At 45.9% G+C, this 12,798-nt stretch overlaps 1 protein-coding gene across 2 annotated transcripts in view; it reads left to right on the forward strand.

Moving 5' to 3' along the window:
• ddhd1b (DDHD domain containing 1b) overlaps nt 1-12,798 on the forward strand; it is a 48,192-nt gene that overhangs the window by 4,061 nt on the left and 31,333 nt on the right. For both annotated transcript variants that reach the window (XR_009770334.1, XM_061704899.1), the window contains exons 2-5: nt 5,585-5,761; nt 12,138-12,266; nt 12,461-12,608; nt 12,681-12,790. Coding sequence is in view for 1 of the 2 variants with exons in the window: in XM_061704899.1 (XP_061560883.1) it covers nt 5,585-5,761; nt 12,138-12,266; nt 12,461-12,608; nt 12,681-12,790 (564 nt within the window). In the remaining variant the exon portion in view is untranslated. The remainder of the gene's footprint in view (nt 1-5,584; nt 5,762-12,137; nt 12,267-12,460; nt 12,609-12,680; nt 12,791-12,798) is intronic.

The following is a 12,798-nucleotide window of genomic DNA, read 5'->3' on the forward strand; positions in this document are numbered from 1 at the left end:
GGGGAATTTTATTGTGGGTTATTCTTACTAAGGCCCGACCGATTAATCGGCCAGCCGATTTAATTGGACAATGTTAGCCCTTTGCAAATTGGCAAAAATATGCCGATTCATTCATTCATTCTTTCATTTTTACACATTAACCCAATACAACATAAAACAAAGGTATATTCAAACAAACATTTCCAAAAATTGGCGGATTTTTGCAGATTTGTGTTCTTTTTTTTGCCCATTAATACATGACAACATAAGACAAAGACATAAGACATGCAAACAAACAACGAGACATTACACCGATCTGAACGGCCTGATAGGTATCGGCCGATAATTGGCATTTTATGCCGATCGGCTTTAATGTCATAATTCGCCTATCTGATCATTGACGTCATTGGTCGGCTTCTCAAAAGATATTTACTCCGTGTCGCCATCGTGTACAGCATATTTGAATCCAAAAGATGGTTTATTTTTAGCCTTGTCATTTTTAGCCTTGTCACCTGTCTGTTGACGTAGTACTGTAAATATCTGACAGCCAATCAAGTTATTTAATAAAAAAAATATAAAAAAACCATGTCGGCAGTGTAGGACAGACAACCGGAAAACGTGTGTTGGTGGTCACCGGTGCTCGGGAGAGGACTTTAATTCAAGGCTTGCTTGAGGTACGTTCACATACTTTTAATACGATACGGCTCGCAAGTAGGCAACAAAACGTAATGTAGCCTAGCAAGCTAGTGCTAGCACTAACGGTTGTAACGGCGTTCTGTCGAATCATGCTCTAAAAGTTTCGGTGTGTGTGAAGTAATTTAATTACAATAAAGTCATTTAATTACAGTAAGCTAGCACCCATTATTTCTGTCATGTTGTAATGTTGGTTTGACCTGACTGATTAAAATACATGCCCTGACAAGATATTTTTTGAAGAAACTCAGTATACAGTACACAAGTATATACAGTAAATGAACAAGTCACTTAAATAGACACATTGCTCAAGCTTGTGATCGGATCTGTGATCAGTTATCGTTTTTTTTTTTTTTTATATAAACACGCTGATCGGTCCCAAAACTCCTGATCTTGTAAAGCCTCCAAACAACAATACCAAGATTTTGGTAAGTTTCAGCGTTTATATAGACCGGTATATAATCGGCCAGTGAATCAATTATCGGAATTTTATAGAATAGGCATCGGCCTAAAAAATCCATATCGGTCAGGCCATGCTTCCGATATCATGATGTGACATGATGACTTTAAGGTAATCAATGAAAAAAGCTGCCTTGATTGGCGGCGAATAAACCTAACTGTGTTTATTCCCACCGGGCACATTTTTTGGGGGGCTTTGGGGCTTTGAATTACGGGTGGGAGAAATAATCGATTCTTAGATGCAATAGAAATTAAAATAATTCTGAATAGTAATAATACATTGCACTAATCAAATATCAAGTAAGACCGTCGGACAGCCAATGTGCCGCAAGTGGTGCGAGTAAGAAAGAAGGCTTTCCCATATCATAATACCAGTATTATTTTTACACGATGCAATACTCTATATGATAGATATGTGAATACGTTGTCGTACACATGCGCAAGAAAGAGTTCACTCACAACATGTCTAACAGCAGTGTAGCAGCATGTCATGCTAAGATTTTTTAATTTGCAATGAAAAGATGACTTTAAGTGAACGGCGGACGATACACACAGACACACTTGTCTCTATTCATGGAGAATAGAGACAAACATCTTCAGTTCTCACATTCCCACTGTTACTACGTTGGTATTGCACCCACCGTGGCTGCGAAGAATTGAACTAAGTGAAACACTAGAGTCACCAACGTGGTGCTAGCCTGCAAGCGTTTTCTAAAAATAGCTCACCTGTTAGATGCATCTATTTTTTGCGTTGCTTTTCTAAAAAAATATACATATCCCACCACTTAAAAAAAAAAAAACTGTCCTGTTCAGCTGCACGGCCTTGCAGAATGGTGGATCTGCATGCCTTTGTGCAGGAACAGTTTTGCTGTGCAACAGGGGAGTTTGAAATACTCCCTCTGCTTATTTTTTATTTTTGTAATTATTCTGATGTTTATTGAAAATGCAGCCGGACAGAAAAGGGTTTTCGGGGACAGAGGAACAGAGTGGACAAGGGGACTAGGGGTGAAGATCACAGCAGAACAATAGTGAGACAGTCGAGATATTTGATCACAATTAACATGACAACAGTCATTGGTAGATTTGGGGGTGACACACACTCACACCCAGGAGAGGGTGAGGACATGCAATAACTAACCAAGAGAACCGGATAAGAGTGCAGAGAAGGGCCCAGGGGTCCAACCAAGAGAAATGTGAAAAAGCAACACACCCTATTAGTATGGTTACCACGTCCCCGACTGGCAACCATTATCGCTGTACTGTGATTGTGTGTGGTGGGGTGTAGTGCATTAAAATTGGAGAAACTGGTGGGGTGAGGCGAGACGGTCACAGGGCAATAATGACCTGCCACCGTCACCGCCACCCAGGCCGACCAGCTCCCCAAAGGATATGCATTAAAAATCTGCGGGAGAGAAGCATGAAGGGCCAGAGAGCAGGCCGGAGTGCCGGGACACCTAGCCAAGTGTCCTACCCAGGCTGACCCTGCCCCTCCCCCACAGACGGGTGTGATGCATTAAAACCGGAGGACCAGCAGAGCAGTGAAGGGGGGGCATCCAGACCGGAAACCAGCACAGTTGTGTCAGCACCGGCCTGGCACCCGCCCCACCATACCTGGGGACCCTGAATGAGATATGAGTGCGCCCAATGTGCGGAGTATGTACAGTGTAGGTATTAAAAAAGTTCAGTGTGTGAAGTAAAAGGCTAGACTCCTGCAATTCCGGCTCGGTCCGACCGGTCGACAGACCACAGAGACGAGGCTAATTCCAGCCCCCCAAAACCAACCGTAGGCCAGTGGCTAGAGCACGGCCAGAAGGCGGGTCTGACCGAGGTGGGAGGTGCTGACACCCCGCTGTGATCCACAAGTCAGTCGGGGATCCCACACAGCCTGAAGGAGAGAAGGGCAACGACCACGGCGGCGCACCACGGGGAGAGGGAAAAGGAGGACACAGGCCCGGGAGAGACACAGCAGCGCGGCCCCCAGTCCCCCACCCGGAGACCAGGACGAGACCCTCGGTGTGGGGCCAACGTGCCAACACCATGTGTTTCTACAGATTTGTGCCCAGTGATCAATGTCAGTAGACACTGAGAGGTCTTTTTCCCATTTTGCGACTGGTAAGTGTATTCAATTAGTACTTGGTATACTTCTTAAAGGAGTTTTTTGTTTAGTGGAAGTAATTCCACTATTTTCTGAATAGAAATGTGTAATTCTAATGTATTCACGTGTGTTGCGAGTCTTTTCAGGACTGTTGTTCTAACTTTATAGTATTGAAGGAAATTACCATCTGTAATTTGAAATTCTTGGAATAAGCTTTCACGCGATGTTTTTTGATGTTTTATTTTTGAATTAGTGATGTAGGCGGTCAATTCAAGGGGTATTTTGTTAATCTTAAAATCGGGATTGTGCCAGATTGGAAAGGAATGATATGGTGCTAACTGAGATTGCGTGGTTTTCAATAGGCTTTACACGATCAGGATTTTTGGAGCTGATCACCGATCAGCAAGTTTAAAAAAAACGCTAACCGATCACCGATCAAATTACAAGATGGAGCAATGTGTCTGTTTACATGACTTGTTCATTTATTGTATATACCTGTGTACTGTACACTTGAGTATCTTCAAATGTATTATGTAAAGTTAAAACATCAATGACCTCTCGGGGGAATTCAGTGATTGGCCACTGACATAAGTTTAGGTCAAATCAACATTACAACATGACAGAAATCATGGGTGCTAACTTACTGTAATTCAATTATTTTTCTTGCAGTTAAATGACTTTAATAAATACTGTTAATGACATGCTTAATGTAACTTTCTCACGGTCACTATATGGACGGGTGTCCGTATTTTTCCCTTTTTTGTTTTTTCTTCTCCACGCTGCGTAGCTTGAACGCGGCATGCTCCTCCTTGTGTACATTCTTCAGGTGCCTGATCAAATTTGTTGTGTTGAAGCATTGAGATGACGTTCCCCAACGACGTACTTCAGTTGTGCACAGACTGCAAATAACTTCCGTGTTGTTTGTCTGCGACACTGCAAAATAGTCACACACCGACGGCGTGTTTTTTCAACAACAAGATTGAAAAAAACTTTATTATGTCCGTCAGATAGTTACAGTACTACGCCACAAGACACGGAATAAGGCTAAAAATAAACCAGCTTTTGGATTCATACGCGACGGCGACGCAGAGTAAATGTCTTTTGCGGAGCCGATCGATGACGTCATTGATCGGATTGGCGAAGTATGACATGAAAGCCAATCGGCCGATCAGCAGCAAATGCTAATTATCGGCCGCTACCGATCAGGCCGATAAGATCGGTGTAAAGTCTCGTTTCTAGACTTTTCCAGCAAGCTGATAAAGTGGCAGCAAAAATCGGATTCTTAAAACAATTGTGGCGTCGGAGACTTGCGCTGATAAATGCAAGGTCTGAAAGTTTGGTGCTATTCCAGTCTATCTGTTCTAGTTCCAGGCAAGATTGTTGTTCAACATAGGATGTAACCATTTAATGAGGTACTGCTTTTGGCTAGCTAAGTAATAGTGTTTGAAATTGGGTACGTCGAGTCCCCCTTCTGCTTTACCTTTCTCAAGGGTAGCTGGGCTAATTGTATTTTTTCTTATTTTTAGAGTAAAATTTTAAAATGGCAGAGTCAAGCATTTGGAACCATTTTAATGTGGGTTTGAATGGGATCATTGAAAATAAATAATTAATTTGTGGTAGCGTTTTCATTTTTACTGCAGCTATATGCCCTAAAAGTAAGATAGATAGGCTGTTTTCAATTATCACCATTTTTTTTCCAGTAGAGGTATGTGATTTAAATTATTTAAGATATTAATGCCTAGATAGTTGATATTCCCAGTCGGAATTGGAAAGTTTGGATTTTGGTCCTCATGATTCCACGAGTTAGTCGTTCCAGGGAGTATTATTGATTTTGACCAATTGATAGCATATATCCCACCACTTAAAAGTGAGCTGCATCCTACTTTTTTTGGTCAGTATTCTTTTTTAAATCACACCTCCATCCATGTAAATTGGGGGGGAAAAAACCACAAAAAAAAACGAGTATCGTTCAAAGGTCACATTATTGGGCGCATGACCAAAGCAAACCATTTATGGAGACAAGCTATGGAATGACCATGAGATGATGATTTACCCACAAATGTTTTGAGCAGATTTGTTAATTCAGAAGTGTGAATCAAAAGGGTAGCCCTTCGCATAGCATTATGTGACCTCTCTTTCAGAATTCATATAGCCAGTATTGAGTGACAACATGTGACCCAAGTCTAAAATGATAAAAACTAGAAAATGCAAGAATGTTGCAAGAGAAGTTGAATGTGAAATTCCGTCAAAAAGAAATGAATGATGCTGGTTCATAGACGGGACTGTGTGCAGCTTTGGTGATGACATCAGAAGAACTTGAAGATAGGCTTAGTAAGTGTGATTTTCATATTTCCCCAGAGCAAGATCGTATTCCTGTGATGAGAGGCCAGTGGTTCATTGATGCAACCTGGCTTCCTTTGGAGGAGGATGAGAGTGACATGATTGAGCAAGAGCACCTTGCCCGTTTCCGGGGTCAACAAATGAGGGACACCTATGAAATGGAGGTAGTGACTACCACAGTAGACAGCAAAGATGGTAAGAAAGGAAACATAGTGTCCGTATGTGTAGAATCAAGCGATGAGGTATACAGTGCCATGAAAAAGTATTTGCCGCCTTCTCAAATTCGTATTTGTTGGCCTAGTTTCTCCACTCTAATGTTTATCATCAAACAAATGGAGACAAAGATAACCCAAATAAACATAAAATGCAGTTCTTAAATGGAGATTTTAATTCTTAAGGAAAAACAAAACAAAAATTAAACCTACATGGCCAGGTGTTAAAAAATAATTGGTCCCCTGGTTAAGTTATGGATTAACTGTGGCTAATGTAATTTATTGGAAAGCTTAGTTCATTTTCACTGACCACAACCAAGACCAAGATTATCGCCACACCTGTTCTGTCTGACAAAATGAAGTCGGCCGAAAGAGTTAAAAAAGAGGCAATATAAGGCCACAATTCCCCCAAAATTCAAGAAGAGATAAGAAATAAAGGGATATATCTATCTGCCTTGATCTTGCCAATCTTGCCAAAGCCATTTCCAAAGCTTTAGGATACCAGTAAACAATGGTGAGAGGCATTCTCCACAAATGGAGAAAACATGGACGTGGAGGTGGGTGTGATCTGCCATTGGCTACAGGGGAGAGACAGGTGTGGGGAGGGCTCTTGTGAGTAGGGTTGGGTGAGTTGGCTGCGACAGGAGTGGCTATTTGAGTTGATTGCACTGCCGTTTTATTCTTGCAGTAGTGTCCCGGCGAGCGGTTACTGAGGTGGGCAAGCTAAGGAGGAGGACTTTGGCAGCTGCCTTGCATTTGATTCACCAGGGACTTAAAGGCCAGCATCTTGTGGGGACTTTCAAATAAAAACCTTGTCTGCTGACAACTCATCTGCGTGTGTGCTGAGTGAACCCACGAAGGTAGCAACGTTGCCAGAATGGAACAATGGGGAAACTTCCCAGGAGTAGCCAACCTACAAAAAATTAACCCAAGAGCACAGCGCCGACTTATCCAGGAGGTCACAAAGGAATCCAGGAGCATATCCCAGCTGACTTCGGGCGATAGGCGGACTACACCCTGATCGCCTGGTCGCCAGTCAGTCGCAGGGCAGATATAGACACAGACAACCACTCGCACTCACATTCACACTATCACTGAGTGAGAACTGAACCCACGCTGCCTAAATCGAAGTAAGGCGAATGCACCAATACACCATCAGGGACTTCGATGGAAGAGTTCCAAGGCAAAAACCACTGCTGACCAAAAAGAACATTAAGGCTCGTCTTACCTTTGCCCAAAATATAATATATACTCGATATAGAATATTCTAGGGACTGATGAGACGAAAGTTGAAATGTTTTGGTAGGTGTATGTCTCGTTACGTCTGGTGTAAATGTAACACAGCATCCATCCGTCTATTTTCCAAGCCGCTTATCCTCACAAGGGTCGCGGGCGTGCTGGTGGCTATCCCAGCTATCTTCGGGCAGGAGGGTGGGTCCACCCTGAACTGGTTGCCAGCCAATCTCAGGGCACACATAAACAAACAACCATTCACACTCACATTCACACCAAGGGAAAATTGAGAGATTTCAATTAACCTACCATGCATGTTTTTGGGATGTGGAAGGAAACCGGAGTGCCCGGAGAAAACCCACGCAGGCACGGGGAGAACATGCAAACTCCACACAGGCGGGCCCGGGGATTGAACCCCGGTCGCCAGAACTGTGAGGCAGACGCTCTAACCAGTCGACTACCGTGCCGCCCGTAACACAGCATTTCAGGAAAAAACATCATACCAACAGTCAAACATGGTGAATGGAGTGTGATAGTCTGGGGTTGTTTTGCTACTTCAGGACCTCTGCGTCTTAGGGCCTCTTTATACTCCCGCGGTCACGCGGCCGACAACGCCCGCATTGCATCACGTGACCGACGAATTGCCCCGAGCGGCCCCTCTGCATAGTTTGACTCGCACACGGCAAAAATTGCTGTTGCGCGTTGAATGCCGCGGGGGTCATCTCTCGTGATTGGTCCATTTTAGTCACGTGCTGTGATGACGTACTCAGCGTGCCCCTGGGTTCTACATACCAACGCCGCCGCCTTCTCGATCAATTTTGCAGCATAATTAAACGTATCATCTGGTCATCTAGGTCCATTTGTTCTAGCAGACACTGTTCTGCGGTCGTCATTGTTGTTGCTTTGTTCCTTGTTACGGAAAGGAAAGTAAAACTGCTACCGGAAATGGCCAAAAAAAATGCAGAGGAAACTCCACCCTTTGGTGTCCAGCCAATACCAGCCGTAGCGACACCCCTGTCTTGGAGGTGAACTGCAATACATTTTCAAAACGTGTGGGTTGCGCTTGAGTACAAAGGCAAACTACGCGCGGGGCAGCCGCAGTGACGTCAGTGCGGTCGCCGTGCGAGTATAAAGAAGCCTTTACTGTGACTGGTGGGACGATGTGTCACGTGTAGGAAGTAGCTGAACCCAAGAGCAGGAGGAGGCTGATGTAAAATGATGAACAGTTTATTGAGCAAAGGTTATGAAAGTGGTCCTGGATGTGTTGATAGGCGGCGGCGTGGACAGATGGCAGGCTGTGGACAGAACAGGGGGGTGGCAGGAATGACGTGGGTCAGGAACAGTAGCTTACATGAGTACAGTGGGCCGTGGTACCGCTAGGAGAGGATGCAATAGTTTGGCGAGGATTTCCGGGAACAGGCAGGCTTAAGTGTAGGTGGTGATGAGGGTTGATTGGAGACAGGTGCGTGGCTTGAGGAGAAGCTGAAACAGAGAGGGGAGGGGAGAGAGAGGCCAAGAGGGCGCAAAGCGCCATCCAGGCTCCAAAACAGTACTGCAGGGCAGTACATGACAGTACCCCCCTCTCAACGGATGCCTCCTGGCGTCCTGCCAGGCTTCCCCGGGTGAGCCGCGTGGAAGTCGTCCAAAAGAGTAGGATTGACGATTGTGAGAACGCCGGTAACGAAGTCCACAGCGATGTGAGACCAAGGGCGGCTGGGAATTGGCAGGGGGCACAGCAAGCCAGCTGGAGGTCGGTGAGAAGACTTCCCTCGGGCGCAGACGGAGCAGGCTTGAACAAACTCACGGGTGTCTTTGATGAGGCTGGGCCGCCAGAAGTGCTGTTGAATGAACTGGGTCGTACGGGTGATGCCAGGGTGACAAGTTAATTTAGAGTTGTCCTTTTGCAATGATGTAGCCGAGGAAATGTACTGAGGATAGGTGGAATTCACATTTTTACGGTTTGACGTATAGACAGTTCTCGAGGAGGCGCTGGAGGACTTGGCGTACATGGATGCGGTGTTCTTCAGGGGAGCGGGAGAAAAGGAGGATGTCATCGAGGTACACAAATACAAACCGGTTGAGCGTGTCATGGAGGACGTCAGTAATTAATATTTGTAAAACTGCAGGGGCATTGGTTAAACCGAATGGCATGACCAGATACTTGAAGTGTCCGAGAGGGGTATTGAAGGCGGTCTTCCACTCGTCCCCCTCTCGGATACGGATGAGGTGTTAGGTGTTACGAAGGTCCAATTTGATAACAATTTGGGCTTCGCAGAGGGTTTCAAAGGACGGGTCGGTGAGGGGTGGCGGTAACTTATTTTTAATAGTAATGTCATTGAGTCCTCGGTAGTCGATGCATGGGCGGAGAGTGGTGTCTTTTTTCTCAACGAAAAAAAATCCAGCCCCGACTGGCGACGAGGAGGGGCGTATGAGGCCAGCAGCCTAGGAGTCATGGATGTAATCCTCCATTGCCTTCTTTTCGGGACGGGAGAGATTGTAGAGTCGGCTGATGGGAAGTGGAGCTCCCGGCAAGAGGTCTATAGCGCAATCATACTAGCAGTGGGGGTGGTGGGGGTGGTGGTGGTGTAGAGAGATGGCCAAATCCTTGCCGAATACTGGGGAGAGGTCATGATATTCTTCTGGAACTTGGGAGATGTCCACTGGGGCGGCAGAGGGTGGTGGGTCTTCTGCGGGTGGAACGGCAGAAAGCAGATAGTGGGAATGGCAATGAGGACTCCATCCGGTGATGGATAAACGTGCCCAGTCTATGGCGGGGTTGTGGAGTTTGAGCCAGGGAATACCAAGAACTAAGAGGGTCTCAGGGGAAGGAACGACAAAAAGGGAAATGTTTTCACAGTGATTGCCTGAAATAAGGAGTGTGATGGGCACTGTTTGATGGGTGACCAGGGAAATTACTCTGCCATCCAGGGCTGTGACATTTTTCGAGGATGGAAGTGGTTGGAGAGGGATGTGGAGCTGGTGAATTATTTCTTCATGAATAAAATTATCATCGGCACCTGAATCAATAAGGGCAGCGACGGGGGTGGGATGAGCAGAAATGATAATGCAAGCAGGAACGGTCATGTGGGAGGGAGAGTTTGCGGGAACGGAGGTTTGGCTCACTGTGACGCTCTCGGGACGTGATCTTACTGGTCGGAGGGGGCATGAGGAAATAAAGTGACCGGATTGACCGCAGTAGATACACAGCCACTGGATGACACGACGCTGACATTCTTGTGGATCTAAACGTGTTTGGCTCGTCCCGGACCACAAGCTTGTCCCTTGATATGTTCGTAGAGATCGTTTGAAAAGATTCCCCCAAGGGCTGCGTCATCCCACCCGCATTCATCAGCAAGGATACGGAAGTCGATGGACTTAGCGCCCTGAGTGAGTGTGAGGAGACGGTGGGTGTCTTCTTTGCCCTGAACGGGGTGATCGAAAATCTTACGGAGTTCGGTAGAAAAAGAATCGAACGAAAGTAGGACCGGGGAGGAGTTGTGCCATAATGAAGTGGACCATTTTGCTGCTTTGCTGCGGAGGAGGTTAGTGTCATATCCTACTTTGGAACGTTCGGTGGGATAACTGTACGGTTGGAGATTGAATACAAATGAGCAATTAAGAATGCAACTAGGTCCCCGGAGTAGGGCTCTGGCGGAGGGACATGAGGTTCTTTGTACGGGAAGCGGGGTGGCTCGGAGGCTGCGAGCTCGGGAGGAGTACTTACAGGGGGTTGAATGGATTGCATCTGTTGGGAAAGGAGGGAGACAGGTTGCGAAAGGGAGTGGAGCGTTTCGGTGGTTTTTTGCAGGTTTTTATCCGGTCGTCCAATGTGGGCGCCTTGGAGGGTTAGTGCGTTCTTCAGTGCCTCCGAAGTTGCTGGGTCCATAGTGGCCAAAGTATTCTGTCACGTGTGGGAAGTAGCTGAACCCAAGAGCAGGCGGAGGCAGATGTAAAATGATGAACAGTTTATTGAGCAAAGGTTATGGAAGTAATCCTGGATGTGTTGACAGGTGACGGCGTGGACAGGTGGCAGGCAGTGGACAGAACAGGGGGCTGGCAGGAATGACGTGGGTCAGGAACACTGGGGACGAGGAGACACAAGAGTTAACAAGGGAACGAGGAGTTGAGTAGCTTACATGAGTACGGTGGGCCGTGGTACCGCTAGGAGAGGCCGCAATACTTTGGCGAGGATTTCCGGGAACAGGCATACTTAAATGTAGGTGGTGATGAGGGTTGATTGGAGACAGGTGCATGGCTTGAGGAGAAGCTGACACACAGAGGGGAGGGGAGAGAGAGGACGAGAGGGCGCAAAACGCCATCCAGGCTCCAAAACAGTACTGCAGGGCAGTACATGACACCATGAATTCTGCTCTTTACCAGAAAATCCTGAAGGAGACTGTTTGGCCATCATTTTGTGACCTCATGCTGAAGGTCACCTGGGTTCTACAGCAGGACAAAGATCCAAAACACACCAGCAAGGCGACTTCTGAATGGCCTACAAAAATGAAATGAAGGTTTTGGAGTGGCCTAGTCAAAGTCAGGACTTGGATCCGATTGAAAGGCTGTGGCATGACCTTGAAAAGGTCGTTCATGCTTGAATACCCTCCAGTGCTGCTGAATCAAAGTAATTCTCCAAGGAAGAGTGGGCCAAAATATCTCCACAGAGATTTGAAAGACTCATTGCCAGTTGATTTCAATTGTTGCTGCTGAGGTTGGCCCAACCAGTTATTAGGTTTAGGGGACAATTACTTTTTCACACACGGCCATGTAGCTATAGTTTTCTTCCCCTTAATGAATAAAATCACATTTGAAAACTGCATTTTATGTTTACTTGGGTTATCTTTGTCTGATATTTACATTTGTTTGATGATCTTAATCATTAAAGAGAGCAAACTATGCAAAAAAATAAGTACTTGTGAAGGGGGCAAATACCGATACTTTTCCACAGCTTTGTACTGCATAAGAAGGTAAAGAAAGTGTTGTAGATGTTTTTTTGTTTTTTTCCTTGTGGAAGTATTACACATGCACACGCACACACCACGCACGCACACACACACACATTAAAATATTATTGGGGAATAGTTGAAATTGAACTGGCTGTTGATAACTATGTCACTTTCGGTCAGCTATTCACAGTTTGAAGCTGAGCCGGAGCCATGTTGACTGGCAGAGTGTGGATTTGGTGTACCTGTACAGCGACGCTACCACATCCAAGATTGCACGAACTGTCACTCAGAAACTGGGCTTTTCTAAAGGTACATGGAAAAACGTGTCATACATGTTTGTAGATGTCCACAAGAGGCATCACATCAGACATCGGGATTTTTCTGGCAAACTTTCTCACACACTTGGAAAATGCAATGACACTGTGAGAGTGTAGAAGTTCAAAGCTTTCAACCTTTGCAGGACACACAACCTCAGAAGCTCACGTGTACTCTTATACCCGCAGCTTCGAGCAGCGGGACACGTCTCCACCGAGGGTATGTAGAGGAGGCAGCTCCTGAGGACACCCCACCTGAAACCACTCACATCGTGTTTGTGGTGCATGGCATTGGTCAGAAGATGGACCAGGGTCGCATTATTAGGAACACCAGCATGTAAGACAATTGAGTGGAAGTCAGTACAGTATGCAATCAAGTTTATTGTTGACAGTAACACTCTGTTGGCAGGATGAGAGATGCTGCCAGAAAGATGGAGGAGAAGCACTTTCCTAATCGCACCACAGAGCATGTTGAGTTCCTTCCTGTTGAATGGCGGTCGAAACTGGCTCTTGATGGAGGTATGCTG

Source organism: Phycodurus eques, chromosome 18, assembly GCF_024500275.1.
Source record: "Phycodurus eques isolate BA_2022a chromosome 18, UOR_Pequ_1.1, whole genome shotgun sequence".
NCBI lineage: Eukaryota > Metazoa > Chordata > Actinopteri > Syngnathiformes > Syngnathidae > Phycodurus > Phycodurus eques.